General features: G+C 52.9%; 2 protein-coding genes across 2 annotated transcripts in view; both read right to left on the minus strand.

Moving 5' to 3' along the window:
• SUPT4H1 (SPT4 homolog, DSIF elongation factor subunit) lies at positions 615-7,521 on the minus strand. The gene is made up of 5 exons (XM_003131646.4): positions 7,364-7,521; positions 6,722-6,828; positions 2,360-2,415; positions 2,037-2,090; positions 615-1,604 (listed from the first exon to the last, which is right to left on the minus strand). The coding sequence occupies exons 1-5, from the start codon at positions 7,430-7,432 to the stop codon at positions 1,537-1,539; spliced, it is 354 nt and encodes a 117-aa protein (XP_003131694.1). The 5' UTR covers positions 7,433-7,521; the 3' UTR covers positions 615-1,536.
• The window catches only part of RNF43 (ring finger protein 43), a 63,448-nt gene continuing 48,338 nt past the window's right edge, over positions 9,414-24,523 (minus strand). Inside the window, 10 exon segments of the mRNA XM_021067274.1 lie at positions 9,414-10,881; positions 13,572-13,757; positions 13,760-13,801; positions 13,804-13,983; positions 13,986-14,924; positions 15,638-15,740; positions 16,247-16,408; positions 18,370-18,474; positions 19,333-19,464; positions 19,577-19,651. Of these exon segments, the coding sequence (XP_020922933.1) occupies positions 10,838-10,881; positions 13,572-13,757; positions 13,760-13,801; positions 13,804-13,983; positions 13,986-14,924; positions 15,638-15,740; positions 16,247-16,408; positions 18,370-18,474; positions 19,333-19,464; positions 19,577-19,651 (1,968 nt within the window). The 3' untranslated portion in view covers positions 9,414-10,837.

The raw sequence follows: 24,523 nt of genomic DNA on the forward strand, positions 1-24,523 counted from the left end.
AATAGGACGACAGAAACCACCAGCCCTGGAGCCCCCGTCGGGGTGCGGGGCTTTGGGGACGTCCTTGGAAAACGCAGCTGGAACTGGGGTGGAGAGACCCCTCCCTGAGCTGGACGGCCTCAGAGAAAAGGGTTCTGCTTTGAGAACTAGGGGGGCGGGGGGTGACTTGAGCAGCCTGGGCCAGACCCAGCTTCCTTCCCACCAGAGGACAGGGATGGGGGAGCGCCCTGGAGTCAGCACCTCTCCCTCCCTCCAGTCGCAGGTAACAAGCGACACTGACTCACTAGCAACACCAGGTGGCTGAGAGACACAAAGCTCTCTGCGCCTGAGTCAGAGCTCACTGCCTGGAGCGGGTCAAAGCATCTCCCCACTTTTTTGTTTCCTGTAGACAGATGGGATGTATTGAAGAATGGCTAATAAAAGGAGAGTTTCTACCTTCTCTAAAACTTCAGTTAGAAAATTTTCATGTGGCTGCATTTTGATAATCACAAAAATCCAGAGGTAAACGGAACGCAATCACTTCTGTTCTGCAGATGGGGAACAAAGGAACTTAGGGAAATAAATATGGGCATACGTAATGATCTTGGGGGGGCGGGATTTAAGTAAATGAGAACTTAACGGTAAAAAATTTAATTCCAAAACAAGTCACTCACCTTGGCCACTAACTGGACATCACTCAAGGCCCCCCGCTAGGTCAGAGAGAGGAGAGCCCACCTCCTGCGGAGGGATAGAGGAGCCAGACCAAGACCCATCGGCAACCTGAGGGTCTCCATTAGGGAAACGCAGGAAAGCAGGGGAGAGGGAGATCATGGGTGCCACTGGTGGACCTAAGGTGTAGGAAGGACAGTAAAAAAAAAAAAAAAAAACAACAAAGACGGAAAAAAGGTTCTAAATGTGGTCAAGGGGCAAAGAACAGGAAGGCGGCCCAGGATTTCTTTGAGGGACACCCACTGAGCCAGATCTAGAGAAGGGAAAGTTACAACCAGCAGACACACCAGGACTACCAGGCTGAGGGCTGCCTAGACTCGGACAGCAGACCTCCTGAGACCCAAGGAAGCACACTGGGAAGGCTGCAGGGAGCGGCCTGCAGGGCCTCTGCTGATCTGGGAAGATGCTTACTGGGCAATGAGTTTTGACTGTGCCCAGCTAAGAAAAAGGAAGAGGGAGAGGAGGCATTTGTTACAGCCTTAAGAATAGCCCTACGGGGTTCATGTTTATTTGCGTTTGACCCAGAGTCCTGCCCAAGGGCAAGAGCAAGGGCACAGCTCTGAGTGGTGGGTAGGAAAACCAGTATCCTAGTCCCCACTGAATTCAGTCTCTGTCACTCCACCAGCCCAAACTGCTCCCATCCTTGCCGCAGTCCACCAGAGAAGGTAAAACGGCCCATGGACACACTGTGCTGCTCCCTCAACAGCCTGAGTCTCAGACTCGGAGGGTGGGACGTATTTGCAGTTCTGCCCATTTAGTTCCACAACAAAAAATAAGCAGGGGCAGAGGCAGAGGCAGGAACAAAGATGCTGGAGGCTGTGCATCTCGCTAGGTCTTTATAGCTGTGTCTCTGGATTTGTAGGCCACTCCTCGACTTTTCAGCTCCCGCACGATTCCTGCAGCAGGAGGAGAAACAGCTCTGTGAGGGAAGAAGACCCCAGAAGAAAAGAAAGGTTCCCTGGGCTACCACCCGGCGAGGGGAGGGGGCGGTGTGCGCTAAGTAAACTGGAGTTCCCAGACTGCTCATCCACAGAACTGCCTGGCTGGCTTGTTACCCTTGAAGATCCAGGCAAGTTCTGGGCAAAGACTTGCTAAGAACAAGAAGAAAAAGAGAGACACTGCAGGTGCGGAAAGCAAGGGTTCCAGAGCCAGAATGCTTGGGTCTGAATTCTGGCTCCTCCCTAGCTGGGTGCCCTTGGGGGGGTTAGTTAACTTCTCTGCACTTTGGTTCCCTCATAGAGTTGGGAGGACTGGTGTTAATTCACAGAAAAAGCTTGCACAGAGCTTGGCACAGGAAGGGGCACTGGCTGTTCTGTGATTATTATTACCTTGGGGAAGGCGACCTGTGACTGACACTGCATATACCCCCGGCTTAAAGTTACCTGAAAAAGAAGAAAGATTGCAGTAAGAGTGAGCTACGACTAAAGGCCAAAGGGAAATCTTAAAATGAAAGAAAGGGTGCAACTCCAAGAGAAGAACAATCACGTCTTTTGGCTGTGAGTGTTAAATGACAGGGCACAGGACACTTTCCCTGGCTTTCCTCCAACCCCATCTCTCTCGCTCTGGGGCCACTTACCCGCTGACTGAAGACTCCCACCCCTGGACATGACAGCACAACTAGGCGAGGATCAAGAGAAAGGGAGACACTTACTGACTCGCTGCCACTTGGAGACCCAGCTGTCCTCTGGACTCATCATTGCAATGATTCTAGGAGGAGAAAGAGACAGAGTCAGCCTGAGCTGCCGCTACCAGAGAACTGAGAGACCGAGGACCTGCCCCCTTTACTCTGTTCCCAGCCAGCACAAGAGTCCTGGGAGAGGAAACCTAGGGAAAAGCCAAGTATTGAGTCTCTACTAGAAAGGAGGGGAGGAGTTCCCGTTGTGGCACAGCGGAAACAAATCTGACGAGGAACCAGGAGGTTGCGGGTTCGATCCTTGACTGCCTTGCTTGTGAGTTAAGGATCTGGCGTTGCCATGAACTGTGGTGTAGGTTGCAGACACGGCAGCTGTAGCTCCGATTCAACCCCTAGCCTGGGAACCTCCATATACTGCAAGTGCAGCCCTAAAAAGACCAAAAAAAAAAAAGAAAGCAAAAAGAAAGCAGGGGAAACTGAGTTCTAAGGCTGGGACAGGACTGACTCAGAGCTAGGACTAAAAAAGGTCCTTTGCACTTATGTCCCTGGCCTACCAGTCTCAGGTCAGTTACCATCCCCCAAAGACCACCTTGTCAGGTTCAAAAGCATCCCTGGCTCAGATTCCCTGGGAAATGGGACAGCTTTGGAGCTAGATGGCATTGCTAATTACAACCAACACGACCACTGAGGGACAGGCCTAGGGCAAAGGCGAGGGCGAGTCAACACCGTGGGTCCTCTTACTAGAAACAAGTGAAAAGCAGAGCTCTGCAGCCTGACACGCATACGGTGATCTCCCTCAGAACTTCATCGTAAGGTTGAGCTAATACATAAAAAACACCCAGCACAGAGCAGGTGCTAAATAAATATCAGCTCTCCTGATTATCCAAATAGTTCTTCCCAAGGTAGCTCTAATCCCAGAGCACAGGCAACAGGCTACCCAAGGGCCAGAAGCCTGCTACTGAGCAGGACAGGTAAGCATCAGGTGCTTTCAGAGGCCAGAGATCATTTGTCATTCCCCAGTCGAATGCTTACTGACTGCCCACTGTGACATATCCAGACCAGGCACTGCTATTTGCTGTCTCCTCAGTATCCATTCTCTCTTCTCTTGGTAACAATCTTGGATTTTTATTTGGGAAGCTACCCTCCCCACCCAAACCCTCTGTTCTCAGCCATGTGATTTGAGTGGAACTGACCCCAGCTCCAGGTGTGGCACGTAGGGTAATACCTGCCCTGGCCTGGCACACTGATCTGGGGTAGGCAGGCCCATAAGCAGGCCAATCTCCTGACCAAAGTAGATCTCCTCTGTCCTCCACAGCTACTGTTCCAGCCATATAGTACCTATCATCCGACTTTGTAATTTGACCTAAACAAAGTTCCATCATTCTCCAAAACATACGCTGATTTTCTGACCCCGTGCCGTTGCTCAGGTCCCTTTGCTTAGAATGCTTTTTCTATCTTTCTCTCATCTCAACTGCCTCAAAAATCCTGTACTTCTTTCCTTAAAAGCCTGATTCATGCTACCTCCCCTGCTTCTGGCTGAGTTTGTCAATCTAATCTTCTTTAGCCTTTGATACACTCATTCTTCAAATCCTAATATGCACCGGAATAGGTACATAATTCCTACAACTCAACAACAAAACCCAAAAGGCTGATTCAAAAATGGGCAGGAGTTCCTGTCGTGGCTCAGCGGTTAACAAACTTGACTAATATCCATGAGGATGTGGGTTCGATCCCTGGCCTTGCTCAGTGGGTTAAGAATCCAGCTGTGGTGTAGGGCGTAGACCTGGCTTGGATCCCGTGTTGCTGCGGCTGTGGTGTAGGCCAGCAGCTACAGGTCCGATTAGACCCCTAGCCTGGAAACCTCCATATGCCCTGGGTGCGGCCCTAAAAAGACAGGAAAAAGAAAAAAGAAAAAAACCCACCACCACCACCACCAACAACAAAAAAAACAGGCAAAGGTCTTAAAGAGATATTTTTCCAAAGAAGATATACAAATGGCCAATAAACATACGGAAAAATGCTCAGCATCACTAATCATTAGAGAAATGTAAATCAAAACCACAATGAGACACGCCTCACACCCAATGGGGCAGCTATTAACAAAGGCAAAAAAACAGAAAGTAACAAGTGCTGGCAAGGATGTGGAGAAATCGGAACCCTGTGCACTGCTGGTGGGAAGGTAAAATGGTGCTGCTATAAAAAACAGTACAGCAGTTCCTCTAAAGATCGAACACAGAATAATCCAGCAATTCCACTTCCAAATATATATGTCAGAGAAGTAAAAGCAGGGACTTGAACAGGTATTTGCAAACCCATGGTCATGGCAGCATTGTTTAAAAGGTGGAAGCAGTCCAAATGTCCGTCAACAGATGGACATGTAAATAAAACTTGGTGTAAAACGGAATATTATTAAGCTTAAAAAGGAAAGTCTGACACCTGCTACAACATGGATAAACCTTGAAGGCATTATGTTACATGAAATGAACCCACCACAAAAAGACAAATACTGCATGATGTAATCAAATTTACAGAGAAAGTAAAATGGTGGTGGCCACAGGCTGGGGGGAGGAGGAAATGAGAAGAGGAAAAATGTTCTGGAGATGGATGGTGGTGACAAGTCACACGAAAAGCATGAACATATTTAATACCATTGAATTCTACACTTAAAAATTATAAAAAAAATTTTTAACGTGAATTTGACTATGATTAAAACAAAAAAACAAAAAACCCTAACATGTAAAACTTCACTGTCTCTCTTACTATTAAGAATCTCGGAGTTCCCGTCGTGGTGCAGTGGTTAACGAATCCGACTAGGAACCATGAGGTTGCGGGTTCTGTCCCTGCCCTTGCTCAGTGGGTTAACGATCCGGCGTTGCCGTGAGCTGTGGTGTAGGTTGCAGACGCGGCTCGGATCCCGAGTTGCTGTGGCTCTGGCGTAGGCCGGTGGCTACAGCTCCGATTCAACCCCTAGCCTGGGAACCTCCATGTGCCGCAGGAGCGGCCCAAGAAATAGCAACAACAACAACAACAAAAAGACAAAAAAAAAAAAAAAAAAAAAGAATCTCCATGGGTAACTCCTGCTGTCTCTCACAGCAGCCACAGATGGGCGTCTCTTCATTCATTTGTTGGCGTACATTCATTTGTACGGCTCTAACAAATGAACAAAGGACTGGAGTATCTGCGTGTGCACAGGCATGTGTACAAAGTTCCACGACGACACCTTCTCTGCCCAATCCTTTGCTCTTCCTTAAAGGCAAACAAAGGAGGAATAAAGTTGGCTCACCTTGAAGGAACTTTAGCAAGTATTGGTTTGGGGCCAGTCTGTATGTAAATCCTTAATTAGCCTAGAGACTGAAAGAAATTTAATAGTACTTTCTTAACCCCCAAAGAATACTGGCTCCTACCTTAGGGAAGGAAAACTGAAACGTACATTTCTCTCACTGCCTTTTCCCCACGGGACAATCTCACCAAGGGAAAACCTTTCTAAAGCGCCTCTTAAAGATATCTAAAGGCATCAACTTTGGGGCCAAAATTTACCCTTTCATTTTCACAAAGGCTCTTCATGCAGTCAACATTTATTAAGCACCTACTACCTTTCAGGTCCTGTATGCCATGTCTCAGTGCACAAAATACAGTCCCTACAAATAATGAGCTGACAGTCTAGTGAAGAACTATCCCGTGGAAAAATAATGAAAGCCACACAAATCATTTTAAATTTTCTGTAGCTACGTTAAAGGAGTAATGACGAAAAAGTGAAATTAACTTCATTAATGAAATTAATTTCATTTAACCCAATATATTCAAATTATTATTTTGGCATGTAACTAACACACATGCAAAAATCAAGATTATTTTACTTTTTTTTCTTGTGCTGAGTCTTTGAAATCCAGTATTACATCACAGGTAAAGCATATCTCAATTTGGACTAGCTACATTTTTTTTTCTTTTTTCTTTTTTTCTTTTCTTTTTTAGGGCCATACTCACAGCATATGGAAGGTCCCAGGATAGGGGCTGAATCAGAGTTGCAGCTGCCAGACTATACCACAGCCTTAGCAACACCAGATCCGAGCCACTTTCTGCAACCTAAGCTGCAACTTGCGGCAACGCTGGATTCTTTAACCGACTGAGCGAGGGTAAGTGGGTCGAACCCAAATCCTCGTGGATACTAGTTGGATTCTCAACACACTGAGCCACAACGGGAACTCCCAGACTAGCCACATTTCAAGTGCTCAACGCCACACACGTCTAGTAGCTACGGTTCTGGATAGCAAAGACATGTGTCTCAAAATAACTTTGAGACCAACTAGGATTAAGGTCTCAAGAGTTTGGCCACAATTACTTGATGGGGTAGAGATAATGCAGTAATCTAAAGGGACTTACCCATCAAAGGAAGAGCTGGTGCAGTCATATACCATCTCTCGGTTACCTTTCATCTGAAGGTATGCATCACAATTGTCACAACCATCATATTCAAACTGGTCTATAGTCTGGGAGAGAGATAAAAAGGAGAGAGGGGAGCATGAACAAGGCCAAAAGAAAAAGTAGCTTTCTCATAAGTCTACCTGGTCAAGCACGAGGCTCCCTACGTTGGCTCTGTCTCATCAAGTCCCCCGTCCACCATTCCTATAGCCCTTTTCCACTCTCACACTCCTTTTGTTCCCAACTGCGTTTTACCCATTCCTCTCCCTAGTATCCTCGGGGTCGGGCACCTTCTCCCACTATTCTCTCAGCTGGAAATTCCCACCCTCCTCTGACTCTTAGCCGGCGTCCTTCAACTCCAATAGAAGTTCACTGAACGTCTGTAAAGGGTCAGGCCTGTACTGAGAGCTAAAGTTGCAAAGGCTTATGAGACCGCCCGCGACCATGGCTGCACGACCTGCCTGGCTTCCTATCCACGTAAGCGATGGCCTACTTCCCACGTCCCCTGCCTGGATCTTTTCTCTTCACCGCCCCCCGAGCCCTGTCCTACCCTTTCTCCCAGCTTGGTCCCCCATCGCCCATACAACCAGGTCCCCGCCAGACCTTGACCAGCGAACACAGCAAACAAGCGCGCAGATGCCGCAGGTCCTTCGGCACTGTCTCCAGAGCCATCCTCTTCCAAGGAAGAACAGCGACGGAATGAGCCACAGCTGCCGCTCGCAGGAAGTAAACAGCGATTTGCCCAGAATACACGCACTTCCGGTTCCTCAGACTTCCTCTTCCGGCGTGGGAGGCCGCGGGCCCCGCCCCACCCCCCGCCTCAGGAGATGGTTTCTCCCGTCTAGAGGCGGGGCCGGCGGAGAGTCACCTGGACCGGCGCGCGCCCCCGCCACCTGGGCCGGAGCGCGGGGCGAGGCCCAGCGGCCGTTGGGCCTGTGGGCGGAGCCCGAGGAGGAGGGGCGGCACGGTTGGCGCCTGCGCGGGGGCTCCCCGCGGCCCGGGTGGTATCCTGGCGCGCGGGCCATTTGACCTGGGCGGCTGGCACCGCCCCGCGGGTTCCCTGGAGGATCCCAGATGACAGCAGAGATTCTTTTTTGTCTTCCCTCTTAAAAGTGTAGGGCCACTGTCTCCCTCTGGGATTATCTCTGCAGAGACGAAAAGAAATCCAGAGACCGCCCCGCTCCTTCCTAACAATCAGAGCGTGATTGGGTTTCCATTTGCGTCCACGGGAATGCTGGTCTGCGAGCTGTCACCCGGAAAATGCATATTCAATTATTTCTAAAAACTCTTGGTACGTTTCCTCGGCCCAGCTGATAATTTATGCTTTGTGCATCTTTTAGCTTTTATATAGTTCCTTTCCTTCAGATCATCTGTAGGAGATTTTTTTTTTTTTTTTTTTCCCTCATTTCACTTTATAAGAAGCTTTCAGATTCAAAACTGGGCAAGAGAAGTTCCAGTCGTGGCATAGCAGAAACGAATCTGACTAGGAACCATGAGGTTGTGGGTTCGATCCCTGGCTTTGCTCAGTGGGTTAAGGATCCTGCGTTGCTGTGAACTGTGGTGTAGGTCGCAGACGCAGCTTGGATCTGGTGTGGCTATGGCAGTGGTGTAGGCCAGCAGCTGTAGCTGTGATTTGACCCCTAGCCTGGGAACCTATGGCGAGGGTGGACCCAAAAAGCAAAAAAAAAAAAAAAAAAAAAACAAAAAAAAAACAGGAAAAACCAAAAAACTGGGCATGAGACAAAACCAAGCCTTTCCCAGAGAAGTGGAAAGGGAAAATGCACTTTGGCAGGAGGCAGGAGGCGAGCAAAGGCCTGTCCAGGCCCTGTGGAACTCTTCCTACCGACATAGCACCAGCTCCCTTGATCCTCACATTAGTCCTATGTGTAGGCAGAGGACAGTCATTTGTGTTTATGTGAACTGGAGCTTTGGGATATAAATAGATAATTTCAGGAGTTCCCTTAGTGGTGCAGTGGTTAACGAATGGGACTAGGAACCATGAGGTTGGGGGTTTGATCCCTGGCCTTGCTCAGTGAGTCGAGGATCCAGCATTGCCCTGAGCTGTGGTGTAGGTCGCAGACATGGCTCGGATCCCACGTTGCTGGGCTGTGGTGTAGGCCGGTGGCTACAGCTCTGATTAGACCCCTAGCCTGGGAACCTCCATATGCCGCAGGAGCGACCCTAGAAAAGGCAAAAAAACAAAAAATAAATAGATAGATAGTTTCAGGCCCTGCTGGTCTATCTTCCCAGCCAGGCCTCCTAAATTGAAACTGAGCTTCTTCAAGGCCAGTGTGCTGCCAGTGCCCGTCCATGCCTGTTCCGATGGGCTCTGATGGGTTAGGGTGTTCTCCATCACTGCACACTTTCTACTTTGGAACACACTTCACTCTGTGAGGTGGGTCCATTTCAGGGGTGGGAAAAGTGAGGCACAGAGTATTTGCCCAGAGTCACAGAGAAAGTCAGTGAAGCGTCATCAGTGAGAGTTTGAAATGAGGACAATGACAATACAGGTAACAAACGGAACCGCAGTGAGAATCCAGTCATGCTTTCTCTTTCCCTGAGTTCACTAGACCATGGTTTAGGGGCTTACAAGCCAGTTCTTAGGGCCAAGCCCAGCAGTCTCCTCGGTCCTTTCATAAATCAGAGCCTAGCCTCTGATACCAAACATAATTTATTTCTCCCATATAAAGGACGGAGCTGTTACCCTCAGTGACAGTCATGACAGAACAAAACCACAAGACCAGACCGCATTTAAGGATAAATATATTAGCAAATAAATACATTTCTCAACATAGTGCCTGATTCAAGCATCTTTCTATCCAGATATAAATACCCACGTGGGTACCTAGGTGCTAGTTCCCCCCTGACTTTGGGGGAAGAAGATTCCCAGGTGGGGTCCTGTGCCCACTTGGCTCCCACATTCACATTCCAAATGGGATAATGCCTGAGGGGCCAGCAATGCTCCAACTGCCTTGGGGTGAATGTCACCCCAAGGAGGCCCCTCAGCCCGTGCCCACTCGGTAACCAGCTGCCCAGGGCAGACTTCCTGCTCCAGCTCCACTTCTTCCTGGGTGTCCCGGGCCTGCGTGGCTTATACTGGGAAGCTGGGCCTCTGGGCCCTCTAATCCCAAGGGTCCCATATTACCTCTCCTTTGTTCTCCTCTGTTCCCTATCCCTGCTCTCAGAGAAAAATTCCTTGTTCGGCAATAATTCTGCCCTTTCTACCTTCACTCCTTGCTCCCTCTTTCTACATAAAGTCCAGAGTTATTCCCTTCCCACCATCCCCACCCCTATCCCCCAGGAACTAGGGCTGCTGGAGTGACAAGGGAGTCTGACGCTCAGAGGCTTCCACCCAGGTTCTTCAAGTTGCTCTACCCCCTCAGGTGCAGAATCCACAGAGCCTTCTCTCTCACTTAATACAAAGGATCTGACAAGTGAGGACAAGGAGGGGGAAATATCCTCCTTTAGGCACCAGGGCAGGCCCTTTCTGGAGAAGCTGAAAAGCCCCCCTTTGGGGTCGGGCTCCCCTGGGCTCCCTATCTTTTTGCTAAGAAGGAAAATGGTAAGAACCAGCATTGCTGCTTATGCAGCAGCCTCACCGAGGAGGAGCCAGAGCTGGTGGGCAGGACTCTCCCAGGGAAGGTGGTGAGAAGGGCCCATGCATTCAGCTGGACCCACTGGCTGGTGTGAACAGGAGGCTTGGGATGAGGGAAACCTACTGGGGCTGGGAAGGAGCACCGCCTTTATGACACCCATCTGCCCACACCTAGCTTCCTGCTCTCAAAACCCAAAACCGGCCTGCAAGGAAGCCAGCCCACACAAGTGCTAGCTGGTTGCCAGGCTGGACACAGACGTGCGGCACTGCAGAGGGTTCTGCAGACAAGGTCTGGAGCGGGGAGCAGGAAACAACACCTCCTGCCACCCACCATCACCACTCCTGTGCCAGGGGTGCCAGGAAGTCCGGCATAAAAGAGCGGTGTTTTCTGAGGTCCTTTCTTCTCTCAGGAGCCGGACTCTGGCAGGTAGGGCCCCGAGGCATCCGGAGCACACTCTTGGTTGGAGTGAGGCCTGAACATCTCACACGGCCTGTTCACACAGCTCCTCAAGCTCCTCTTCTGAGCCTGCATTCAGAGAGAGAGGAGGAAAGAAGTCAGGGAGGGTCCGGCCAGCCTCCTGCTTGTTCCACCTCTAAGAGAGTATGGCTGGGAGGGAACTAGAGAGAGGCAGGAGCAGGGAATGGGTCCAGAATGGGTGATGAGATTGAAAGCTGAGGAGTTCCCGCTGTGGCACAATGGGTTAAGGATCTGCTCACAGCAGCCTGGGTCACTACAGAGGCACAGGTTTGGTCCCCAGCTCAGTGCACAGGGTTAAGGATCAAGCATTACAGCTGTGGCTCAGCTTAGATCCCTGGCTGGGGAACTTCCATGTGCTGTGGGTGCGACCAAAAAAAAAAAAAAAAGATTGAAAGCTGAGAGGGGCCCCAGTTGGAACACAGGGGAGAGAAAAACAAACCAAGAGAAAGAGACGCATATATAGCAATATAGCAACCAGTGTGTTACCAATAGTTAACCACTCATTCACCCAATAAATATTTGCTAAGCACTTGTGGACCTGGCTTGATACCATGTGCCAAAGAGAAGACCACAGACTCAGCAGGGACCTGACAACCTTGTAGGAGAGAAGGTGTGCACTTAAGTGGCAATTAAGCCAGGCGGGCAGGGCTGGGGTCATAAGAGATGAATTGAGGCAGGGGAGAAACGATGTCTGAGTGGAGCAATGAGAAGGGCTCCCTGAAGAGTTCCCGTCATGGCTCAGTGGTTAACAAATCCGACTGGGAACCATGAGGTTGTGGGTTCGATCCCTGCCCTTGCTCAGTAGGTTAAGGACCTGGCATTGCCGTAAGCTGTGGTGTGGGTGGCAGATGCAGCTCAGATCCTGAGTTGCTGTGACTGTGGTGTAGGCCAGTGGCTACAGCTCTGATTGGACCCCTAGCCTGGGAACCTCCAAATGCCTCGGGTGCGGCCCTAGCAAAGACAAAAAAAATAAAAAAATAAAAAAAGAAGAAAAAGAAGAAGGGCTTCCTGAAAGTGGAGATCAAGGTGCTGGTCCTGCAGGAACAGGGGAGAAGTAGACTTATGGTAATAGGAAGGCAGCAGAATATTCTGGGCTGCAGAAACTGCAGGAAGTGTTTACCTAGTTTGGCTAAAGCATGGGACGGGGGAAGAATGGAAAATGAGGTTGGGAAGGGAGATGAGAGCCAGCTGGTATTAGAGCCTTGAATGCCAAACCAGTTTGGATTTTTCTTTACTCTGAACAAAACATTTGGAGACTTCTGGACAGTTTATTTGAGGAGGATCACCCAGCAGCAGTATGGACGGGTAGGAGAGCAGGGTCACGGGGCTACACGGCTCTGCAGGACACAGCTGATGTGCACTTCCCAGCCTTCATGGTCCTGTGAGAGGGAAGGGAGGAGCTGGGAGGCTCCTGCCTCCATCTCTGGGCTGCACCCAAGTCATGGGCAGTGGCCATCAGTACTGGAGGAAACGGAAGTAAACCTGGCAGAGATACGGTTACCAGGACCTGGCATGGATTGGATTGGATCAGCAGGGGAAAGGGGGGGGGCAGTGAAACTAGTTATGAGTTTGGGAGAGAGGGAGGTGGTGCTCTGGCCCTGGCTGCACTGAAAGTACTCACGCAACAGGATCCAAATGGAACCACCAAACACCTGGCTAAAGTCTGCAGTATGTGGCCCTGTGGAAGCAATTCTTTTCCATGCTATAACACTTTGCATACCCATCTCTCCAAAGACCTGGGTCTCCTGGTTGACAAGGTCCATGTCCTCAGAGCCCAGCTTAGCACACAGCAAGCATAGAACGCAGAAAGAATGGAAGAAAGGAATGAATGGTGATTGCGGCTCTCAGGTCCTGCCTGTGGGATTCCTGAGTCTTATCTCTCAGAGGGGACAGAGGGGCCCTCCTAGCAATGGCTATAGGCAAAGAGCTGTGTCATCCACACAGTGGGAGAAGGTGGGGAAAAGTGGGAGGTGGGGGATCGGGAAGAGAAAGAGAAAGACTTGAGCAAATAAATAACAAGTTAAAGTTGAAGATTTCCATGATCACCATTGGCTGAAGTACAATAAAAGGGGTGCACTGAGTCCCCAAGAAAATGAGGTTGGTCTTATTAACAAAGGTGCATGGAAGGGAAGTCCTAGTTGTTCTTTTAACCCAGGGGAAAGGGGAAAACGTAAGGACCCACGTGGCTGCTGGGAACCACCTGGGATCTCGCTCCTCCTTTTTTTTGCCCCCCATCATTCACAGAGTTCTTCTCAATAGCCCAGAATTATGGCTATTTGTCATTCTTTCTCTTCCAAGATCTCATGTGGCCTGGGATTATGGTTTTCAGCAACTATTTGTCCACATGGTCCTCGAGAGCAAGGAACACTTCTTGGCCTTCTTTGTATTTACAGCTAATGTTGGGCTATATGCACTGGTACAGCTGTACCAATTTTTAAAGTACTGACACTCGTGTTCAAGCTGCCGCCCCAAACTGGCCCAAGTGCTTTCCCGTGTCTCAGCCACACTAGGACCTCAGCTGAGACCTCCCCAGGATCTGGCAACTAAAGGAGGAACAGCTGGCAGGGCTGAAGTAGCCTGGCCAGCATCCTACTCTATGCCGGCTGTTCAGTAATTTGAATGTCACCTCTGCTGTACCCTTCTCAGCGTCCATCAACCTCTTGGGTGACTTCACCCGTTCTGCAATATCCAGCTCTAGTCTCCTCACCCCACCAGACCCGTTTCCCCTTAAAACTCACCAGGCTGGGCTGGCAGCACCTGGCAGTGTGGGTAAGGGCACGGCCTGCCCTCTGGGGGGCCAGAACTCCATTCAGAAGGCCCCTCCCCAGATGGGTGTGGTCCTAGGGGCTGGCGTGGAGTCAGACACAACCACACTGGCCGTGAGCTGGGGTAACTAGGGCCTGGGGTTTCTGGTAGCAGCCTTCGTCCAGGCCCGGAGGTCCGAAGATCAGTGGGTGGCCCTCTGGGACCAAGGGTATGCCAGGCTAGGACCATAATGGGGGAGAATCTGGCAGGCTGGGGGTGCAGTCACGTCCTGGGGTCGAGAGGCTGGGATGGGCTCTGAGGGACCCCCCCGCCGTCTCCTCTGTGGGTGTCGGACAGGGAGGCTGGATTTCTGCAAGTGGAAGAGGCTGCCGGGACTGGGGGTGGGCTGGAGGCATCGGCTGGTGCAGGGGCTGGCTCGGTGAGGGCCCTGGGCCGTTGTGCGTTGGGGAGCTGCCCTGAAGGAGCCGCTGGGTTGGATCTGGCTGTTTCCTGGTCAGGTGAAGGCGGCTCTGACTGGAGCTGTGTCCGAGGAATGGCAGGCCTGGACCGGGGGACTCCGGTTTCTGGGCCAGACTTCCTGCTGTGCCACTGGAAACGCTTTTTGTAGTGGTGGTGCCGGTGGCGATGGTAGTGGACATGGCTGGAAACCTGGGTTTCTCCTGTGGGCACCACGGAGTCCAAAGAACGGGGCCGAGAGGTCACGCCAGGCTGAGTCTCCTCGCCCTGGGTCCCTCCTTGGGGGCTGCAGTAAACCAGGGGGTCAAAGTCACTGCTCAGGGAGCTGCGGAAGGTAGAGCTGCTGCCGTGGATGCCCTGCAGGCTGACGTCCGTGCAGTTGACCACGGAGTCACTCGAAGAGCCATGGCAGGGCCCCGAACTGGAGTCGCTGGCCGGTCCGTCTGCCAGGTAGCCGCTGCGCTCTGTGCAGTAGCTTTCTCCAGAGCCGCTGCTGTCGTGAGGCCTAGGCCGGCGCGGGGGTGGCGGGCAAGCAGTGGGGTGCTGCGAAGCGCATCGCAGGCGGCTCAGCCCCCAGCCCTGTGCATAGGGGTGCTGGGCCGCGGCCAGGCGCTGCTGGTCGCCTGGAGCCCGGGGATGTGCAGCTCTCGGGGGGCGGTGGTGCCGAGGGCCCCCGCTGGGCTCCTGGGATGGGAGGAAGGAACCAGGCCGCGTGGGCCGAGCCACTGCACTCCGGGAGGGGCCCAACAGGTAGGCAGCAGGCAGGTGGTAGTGGGCGTGGCCGGGATGCTGGCGAATGAGGTGGAGTCTCCGGCCTGGTTCCTGGTAAGATCGAGAGGGTCCCAGGGGCTGAGAAAGTGAATCTCCCTCTGGAAGAAAGAACCAAGAGCACAGGGGTTTGACTCCACAGACCTAAGGAGGGTACATTCAGAAGCCAGCGGCTGTAGCAAACCTGTTAAGCCTGCATAGCCCGCAGGCCCCATCAAGAGTTTGAGGGACCAGGGACCTTCCTAACCTGCCTGCGCCCTGGGTTGCCCAGGCTCTTCCAGGCACTTGTCTCCTCGGTTGTCCCCTGACATGGCAGGCCCTGATCCTCCCATCAGCCCGTGTGGGACTTTCACCCAGGGACATCATCACCCCATACTGCACCCTTGGAGGATTAGAAAGAGGCTTTCTAACTCGCTTTCCTCTTTTGGAAAAGTGTCGTAATATCCTATTTTTGTTAGAATAGAATACTTCATTGCTGGAAAACCGCAATAATAAATATACAAATCACCCAGATTTAGAATCAACAAAGTCGTCATGGACATTCATAATAAACATGTCTAGGGAGTTCCCTGATGGCCTTAGCAGTGAAGGATCTGGCATTGCCACTGCTGTGGTGCAGGTTCAGTCCCTGGCCCAGGAACTTCCACATGCCATAGGTGCAGACGGAAAAAAAAAAAAAGTTTGCTATGGAACGGCCGCCCCCCTCAAATGAGGGCCCCTCGAGCAGTGCTCATCTTAAAGAACAATCAAGGCCATCCTGCCCCTTCTAGACCCATCTGCCTGCACACAGGGGAGTCTGTGGCCCACCTCCTACCTACGATGTTGAACATGCAGAGGGGGCAAGTGCGATGCTGATGCAGCCAGGGGTCCACACATGTGCGATGGAACTCGTGGAGGCAGGAAATGACCCGTAGCTCCTGGAGAAAACAAAGGCTCTGAACCAAAGGTGCCTGCAGCCACAGCAGTGGCCAGGAAGGAGGGTGTCCCCGACTCCCACTGGCCTCTTTATTGCCATCACCTGCTTTCAAAGACCTCACAGTACAACAGAAAAGGTTTGGGCTTGGGTATCAAGTAGACCTGGATCTTGCCACTTAGCTGCATGACCTTGGGCAAGTTTCTTAACAGACAGTTTTCTGCTGTAAAATGAGGCTAATCCACCCGCCCCCTCACTGTCATGAGGCTAAAATGAGACAATGCCTCCAAATCACCCTTGGCAGAGCCTGGCACATGGTACACGCTCGACAGACAGTAGTTCTCTCTTCCTGGAAGACCAGGAAAAAAAGCGAACCTTGGGGTCATCCACGCAGGATACACAGGACGTGGATGCAGCCTGAACACCCACACCAGCCATAAGGGCCTCCTCCGCACCCTCCAGCCTCCCTCCCCAGTCTGGTCATGACGGGGAAGCACAGTTTGGCCTCACCTGGCCCTCTGAGAACTCCTCAAGGCAGATGGCGCACACAGGGGCTGAGCTGCAGCTGCTTCCTGCGTCTGGCCACTCAGCCCGGGCCCTCCTGCAGCTGGCCCGGTACCTCCTGGTAGCCAGCTGGCTGATGGCCCAGGCTGTTCTCTGCTGAAGGGGATCCTGGGAAGAGGGATGGGACCAGAATGGGGCAAGGGCTCCCCTTCCCTCCAAGTTCCCCTGGACTCCAGCTTGAACGTGGTTCTCAGTCACCCGGTTAGATCACGGGGCCATGTGACCGCCCCTGGGAGTCTGTATCCTTGGGGTTCACACATGGCGCTGCCAAGCCAGCCAAGCCCTCCCACCCCATCCCCCACTCACACTGCTAACCTTCCCATTCCTCGAGGACCGTGAGAGTAACTGATTGCTGTCTGCTGGACATCTCAACTTGGATAGTTAACAGGCACCTCCAACTTGACAGGCCCCACACCGAACTCCTAACCCCACGGACCACCCAACCAACACCTGCCCCCCACCCCCACCCCAAGTCTTCCCCACCTCGGGAAATGGCAACTCCGTTCTTTTCGTTGCTCAGGCCAAGCATCTTGGTGCCATTCTCGACTCCTCTCTCACACCCCATGATCCATCCATCCGGAAACCTGTTGGCTTTGCCTCCAGAGTATACCGAGATTCTAACTAATTCTCCCTACGTTCACTGCTACCTCCCTAATCCAAGCTACCACCTCTGTCACCTGGATTCCTGTCATTGCCTCTGAGCCAATCTCTGCTTCCAGCCTTGCCTCCCTGTACTACTCTGGTCTCATCCCAGCGGCAAGAGTGATCGTTGTTAGAACCTAAGTCAGATCATGGCTCTGCTTCTCCTCAAAGCCCTCCAATGGCTCCAAGTTCACCCAGAGCAGGGAAAAAAAACACCTGACAACCGCCTACACAGGCCTATGCCCCCATGAACTCTCTGTCCTTGCCTCCTGCTCTGTCCTCTTACTCCCTGGATTCCAGCCACACGGCCTTGCTGTTCCTCAGAAACACAGGGCACACATCTGCCTCAAGGACCTGGCACTTTCTGTTTTCTCGCCTCAATCACCTTGTCCCCAGGTATCTACACACATGACCCCCTCACCCATTGAGGGTCATTCCTGAAATGTCAGCCTCTCAATGAAGCCTGCCTTGGCCTTGCTTTAAAAAATGTTCCCTGTCATGGAGTTCCTGTTGTGGCTCAGTGGTAAGGAACCCGACTATTATACATGAGGATGGAGGTTCGATCCCTGGTCTCGCTCAGTGAGTTAAAGATCTGGTGTTGCCATGAGCTGTGGAGCAGATCACAGATGCAGCTCGGATCTGGAGTTGCTGTGGCTGTGGCTCTGATTTGACCTCTAGCCTGGGAACCTCCATATGCTGTATGTGCAGCCCTAAAAAGACCAACACAACAACAAAAAATTAACCCTGTCCCCTTTGCGCTTTCTCCCCGTTTCTGCTTTATTTTTCTCCCTGGCATATACCACCATCTAAAGGATTATAGGGAGTTCCCATTGTGGCCCAGCAGAAACAAATCCAACTAGTATCTGTAAGGATGTGGGTTTGATCCCTAGCCTTGCTCAGTGGGTTAAGGATCTGGCATTGCCATGAGCTGCAGTGTAGGTCACAGACATGGCTTGTATCTTGCATTGCTGTGGCGGTGGTGTAGCCTAGCAGCTGTAGCTCTGATTCAACCCCCAGCCTGGAAGCTTCCATATGCCGCACCTGCAGCCCTAAAAAGCAGAAAACAAATAAATAAATACATAATTATATATTTTACTTATTAATTTTTTTATTGTCTGTCTCTTTCCCATAGAATGAAAGCTTCTCAGGGGAGGGACCTTTTGCCTTTTTGCTCACTATGCTATCCCCCAAACCTGGACCAGTGCCTGGCACATAACAGGAGCTCACCCTGTTTGTCTAATGAATGAACAAACGAGGGCACCCACAGAGAGAGGCTGCTAGAAATGAACAGTCATTTGCCGGGGCCTTTTGGTATAAACTACTTCATGGGCATGCAGGCTCTTTCCTTCTTCACTTTTGCCTTCCTGCTCCCCACCATCCCCCACACGTACCCTCGCCCACCTCCCCAGGGAGCCCACCCAGCTCACCGGCCTGCTGTGGCGGGGGCGGCACCGGATGCGCAGCACCGAGGCCAGGACGACCACAAAGATGGTGCCCACCACCGTCAGGAGGATCCACACATCATAATCTGGCTGGGGGCGCGAGCAGAGAGGGAAAGGGTCATACTTCTGGAAGGAGCAGGGGCACCCTGGGAGAAGCACAGCAGCCCAGGACACACGGAGAACAGGGGGCCCCTGGAGCCTTTCAGAAAAGGGGACGCGGTGGAGAGGAACCTGCCGGGGAGTTAGGTGGGCCCTGTCCCCAGGCACTCACAGGGGAGGGTCCTCCAGATGTCAGCCCTGAGAGGTACCACCTGAAGACCTTGGGATAACGGGGAAAGTGACCCCCTGCAAGGTGGGGGCGGCCCAGTGAGCAGCTGGCTAAGTCCAGGAGAAACACCAGCCAGGGGCCAGGGGACCAAGGCTTCAGTCTGGCTCTGCTACTCTATGCCAGGAAACCACTGTGCTGAAAAATGACTTTAGAATTCCCACTGTGTCTCAGTGGTAAAGAACCCGACTAGTATCCATGAGGACGGAGGTTCGATCCCTGGCCTTGCTCAGTGGGTTGAGGATCCAGTGTTGCCTAGAGCTGTGGTGTAGATCGCAGACTCGGCTTGGATCCTCATTGCTGTGGCTGTGGTGTAGGCTGGCAGCTATAGCTCTGATTCAACCCCTAGCCTGGGAACTTCCGTATGCCATGGGAGCGGCCCTAAAATAAAAAGGAAAAAGCAAACAACAACAACAAAAACGACTCTACAACTGTTCATGCTGTAGATGAGGCCCAGAGAGGGGAAGAAACTTGCCTAGACGAGCACAGCGGGCACAGCGAGTTGGACTAGAGGACTTCTAAGGTCTCTTTGGCTCCAGGAGTCTAGGGCTTTCAGTGGGAGCTGCCTCGGCAAAAGGCGGGGGTGAGAGCAGGTGCTGGGGCTGGAGAACTGAGGGGCTTACCCAGGTTGGGGGCTCCTTCAGCTCTATCCTCACGTGGGCCTTTCTGTTCTTGTACACAAACTCCATCAGCTTCTCAGCATCGTTGCCCCAGATCAACACCACTGGCCACGTCAGGCCCAGGGGCTGCTGCAGCTGCAGGAAGGAAAGTGCCCCCAAGGGCGGCTGGGTCCTGACTTCTCCTCCCCTGGTATCTTTCTCTTCCTCTGTCCAGCCCCCTCCTCAAACACCCCATGTCCCCAGGTACCTGCTCCGCAGCGGCTCGATCCTCTGTGATGTCAAAGAGGACAGCGCTGGCTCCTCGCTCACCTGCCATCCGGGCCTGCAGAGACACACAGCGGAGGTCCAACGGGGGTCAGAGGACACAGCCCATCCCTCCCTTGGGAGGCTTTTGCACACGCCACATCTCTGCACACTCACACATACACCACGAGCAAGGGGTCAGTGGGATTAAGCTCCCCTGGCCCGCCCTGAGCTCACCAAGGTCCTGCTTCAAGGACCCCATTCCTTTTGTAATGGAGCAAACCCTTCGCAGGTGGTGGACCAGGCTCTAGGCCTAAGGACAAATAAGACCCAGCCCCTGCTGTCCGGAGCCCCGTCTGCCTTCAATTAGAAGTGTGAGAACAGAGAGTGAGGACTGATCGGCAGCCCCCAGGGCGTGGGGAGGGGGTGACCCGTCCCCAGTACAGAGAGGGAAGCAGAGAGGGAGAGCGCCCCTTCAGAACCCAGCTGGGCTTTCCAGGGTCCAGCCCTGCCTGATCATCCCGCCACCCCCGACTCCCACCCCGGCTCAGGCCAAGGTCCGTGAGCCTGGGACGCGGCTCCCACTCAAGGCATCTACCACAGTCCCAGGCTCAGCCCACCTCCCCAGCTCTCTCTCCCTGCCCCACTTTGATTTGCCAACTCTCTCTCTGGCTCCACTTCAAGGACTTAATGGAGCCCCTGTCCAGGGCCTTATCCTTCACCGCCTCCCCCAAGGGATGGGAGGGACCCCGGGGCTGTCCCCACAAGGCCGCAACTATGCACATGGGCACGCGCGTGCGTGCGCGCCCAGGCTCCGAGAGATTCCAGTCAACCAGGCAGAGCAGAGCCAGAAAGAGAACAAGCAGCCGCAATCCAGGGGCTCTGGGTGTGGGGTAAGAGAAGAGAGATAAGAGCCGAGGGTGCGGTGGAGGCACGAGGGCAAAGGACCAACAGACAGACCTTCTCCAGCCGCCGCTCGGCCTCCCCGCCACACCGCCGCCAGCGCGGACGCTCTCCATCCAGCCCCCTCCCTAGGGCAGAGGCTCACCGAGCAGAGGCAGCAGGCTGGGACCTCAGGCCCTTGGGGGCCTGCCGAGTCTTTGGGGCCTTCCTGCAGGCACTGAAGGAGTTAATCCTCCTGCAAGTAGTGGTGGCAGGAAGAGGAGCCAGTGCCGGCCTGACTCACACTCCCAGCGCTTTGATCTCTGCTTCCCTTCCCGGGGAGAGCCTGTTGGGGCAGGTCTCCTGCCAGGCAGGCCAGGGGAGCGGCTCCTGCTCCCGCTCCCTGCTCCCCGCTGCCCAGGGAGCGGCAGGGGGCAGGGGGCCCCTCAGAACAGGCAGCCTCAGGCAGGGGAGCCCCGGCAGGGTGGTGGGGCCTGTTTCGTTCAGGAGGGTAACCCCCCTCTTCCCTCCTCCTTCCCTGAGGATCTGGGCCAGGCCCTCTCCCAGCACCCAGGCCCAGCCCAGGCCCAGGCTCGCCAGGCTCTTCGCCTGGAAATTCACAGACTCCAGAATGGAATCGCGGCAGAAATGGAGAGGTCACGGGCTTCAACCTCCTGGAGCCCACTTACCCCCAGAAAGTCTACCCTGCCCCTGGGTAGATAAGGAAAAAAGAAAGCTCTCCAATCTCCCGAGACCTCCAAAGCAGGGCAGGGGAGCAGCCCCAGGGGAAAAGGAGAAGGACTCCCATGGCTAAAGTCACAGTCCTGGACTTGGCCAAGGGGTGGGGAGGTCACCCCGGGAGGCACAGAACACAGTGCCACCAGGGTCTCATGTTTCTCATCCCCAGAGGGAGGCCCTGGACCCAGGCCGGCCTGGAAAGAGCAGAAGGGCAGGGCCCAGACTCTCTTCTCTGGAGACGTTCTTACTCCCCCACCCCTCTCTCTTTGAAGGACTGGGGTAGGAACAGTGGAAAGTAATTACCCTGACGTTCAAACACCCCAGCCCATTACAGCCCATAATTACAAAGTTGTAAAAGCGATCAAAGAAAGAGGGTTGGCCAACAGGGGAAACCAACAGGACTCTCAGGCAGTGGGTGCCTGGGTCCAGAGTTCTAGGAATCAAAAAGCAAGAGGTGGGGCCAGATGGCTGCCCAGCCCCCGGGCCCTCCACGCTGCCCTCCAGGCCACCTGCACCCCAACAAGAGGCATGGAGGAGAAGAAGCACTTCTTCAGAGACTAGAATCTGGGAACCGGAGAGGATGGCAGGTCCTCCAGACTGGAAGAACGGGCTTTTGAAAGACAACCCAGAGAGTCAGCCAGCCCTCTGAGAGCACCAGGCCGGCTGCAGGAAGCCAGTGCATCCCAGGGCCTCTGCACTCCGCTCTGCTCTTCCCTGAGCCTTAGGTTTTCCTCTGCAGACACAGTGACAGCCGCTGTGTATCTCCTCCTCATTGGAGATTGGCTGAGCACCCACTGTGCCCAGGGCACTGAGCCAGGGAAGGCCAAGCCCTCCAGAACAGCTCATAATCTAGCTGTGGAGACAAGGCCCATACACAAAATTACAGTGCTGATAACAACATTTTAGAGTACAAGTGAATGAAGGAGACCAGTCATTTCCAAACTTTTTCTCGATGCCGAAAGCCCTTCCCTCCATTCCTGTGTCACCCCTTCCCCCCCCACACACACATGCATGCACACAAGCTGACACAAATCTACAATACAAAACAGATAAAAGTGAACTGAGGTCGAGGGTGGGAATGGGGATAAGAAGGACACTTGGCTCCCCCTCCTTTCTTGCTTGCCCCCCCCCTCCTGCCCCAACCAAGGCACCTCTGTGAAACCTGGTGTGAAAAGCATGGGCAGGACCCTGGCAGTGCGCCGGGAGGGAGAGCGTTCCGTTCCTAGGGAGCTAGATGGGCCGAGCCAGTTAGGGAAGTTTCAGTAGAAGAGGTGGGATCATCTGGGCTTGAAAGCAAGGGTAGGAGGAAGAAGAAGGGGTACAGCCTTTCCTGAGACTCCCTCTGCCCAGACTGCTTAGGTCTGAGTCCTAAATCTGCTCTCAACTGTGACTTTGGGCAAGTCACCCAATTGCTCTGTGCCTTCATTTTCCTTTCTGTATACTAGGGGTTCTAATAAGACCTACTTCACAGGGCTGTTTAGAGACCAAATAAGTTAATCCATGTAAAGCCTTATAATGGTGCACACAGTAGGTGTTCCTTAAGTGTTAGTTATTATTAGAGCCGCTATCACTAGGTGCTTTGCATAGGTGATTTCATTGACTCCCTACAACAACTCTATAAAGACTGTCATCAGCCCCACTTTTGAATTGAGGAAACCGAGGCTCGGAGAGACCGAACAACTTGCCCAGGATCACACGGCAGCGGAGGCAGAATTCCCACCCCAAACTTTGGCCTTCCGACTAGCTGGTTAACAGGGAGTGGCCTCTAGGGTCTGAGAGGCAGGGCTTATGCCCATTTTTGCCTCCAGAGCCAGCTCCTTCCACCAGGCAAAGGCCACTGCTCCAGTCCAGGCACGAGGTGATAAGGGCCCGGGTAATCACAAAGATGGCTGTGAAACAGCCAATACAGAAACGGAAACCCATCTGGGCGGCTGGGTCGGGGGAGGAAGGAGATGGTGCTGGCAAGAATGAAAGAGTCCAAAAGAATTATGGTGAGGGTTTCAGAGAAGATCGAGAGAGGCGACAGTAAACGAAAAAGACCAACCTTGTTGACTTTGAAAGCACAGGCTGTGATGCCAACGACAAGGACAAGAGCCATAACTGCAATTGTTTACTGAGTGACTGCTGTGTGCTCGGCATACACGGCCGAGAGCCTCCATCTGCCCCGTCTCCTCAACCCTCATCTCGACTCTATGATGCAAGCCTTGGTAATGTTCCTCTTTTACAGATGAGGAAACAGACTCAGAGAGCTGAGCTGAAATGTCCAGGTCACACTCAGGGCAGTGGAGACGCCAGGCTCCAGACCCAGGGCTGTCTGGATCAAGAGCCCCTGCTCTGCGGCACCACTGTTGACCCTGTCAGCTGGTCGACAGGCTGACTGAGGGCAGTGGTTTTCAGATTTCATCACCAAAGACCCACCTTTCCCCTACGCCTCCCATGAGCCATATTCTTATTTGTTTATTTATTTATTTATTTATTTGGTCTTTGTGTCTTTTTCTAGGGCCGCACCCACGGCATATGGAGGTTCCCAGGCTAGGGGTCCAATCGGAGCTATAACTTCCCGCCTACACCAGAGCCACAGCAACATGGGATCCAAGCCACGTCTGCGACATACACCACAGCTCACAGCAACGCCAAATCCCTAACCCACTGAGCAAGGCCAGGGATCCAACCCGCAACCTCGTGGTTCCTAGTTGGATTCGTTAACCACTGAGCCACGACAGGAATACCCAAAGAGCCATATTCTTTAATATGTTTCACCAAACTGACTGCACCGGTGACACAGAGTTCATTTTCTTATGGAATAACTTGTTTTCATTTTTGGTTTTTTTTTTTTTTTTTTTTTTAGCTTTTTAGGGTTGCACCGCTGCATAGGGAAGTTCCCAGGCTAGGGGTCAAATTGGAGCTACATACAGCTGCCGGCCTGCACCACAGCCACAGCAACACCAGATCTGAGCCGCATCTGCAACCTACACCACAGCTCATGGTAATGCCGGATCCTTAACCCACTGAGCGAGGCCAAGGATCAAACTCATGTCCTCACGGACACCAGTTGGACTCGTTACCACTGAGCCACGACGGGAACTCCATCCTATGTGATAACTTGTATTAATATGTTGAACTGTTAGAATGCCATCCAAAAGCAAAAAGACATATATGGTTTAGTTGGGCCTGCGGGACGTCTCCAGCGTTGGAGGCAGCTGGGAGATCCACACTGCTACCTTCACAGACCTCCTTTGGGCCCGGGGATCCCACGGGGGAGCTACTTGGTCAGGTCAAAGGAGGAGCGCTCCAGGCCAGAGCAGTTCCCACAGAGGGATGCGGGGAGGGG

This window comes from Sus scrofa, chromosome 12, assembly GCF_000003025.6.
Source record: "Sus scrofa isolate TJ Tabasco breed Duroc chromosome 12, Sscrofa11.1, whole genome shotgun sequence".
NCBI lineage: Eukaryota > Metazoa > Chordata > Mammalia > Artiodactyla > Suidae > Sus > Sus scrofa.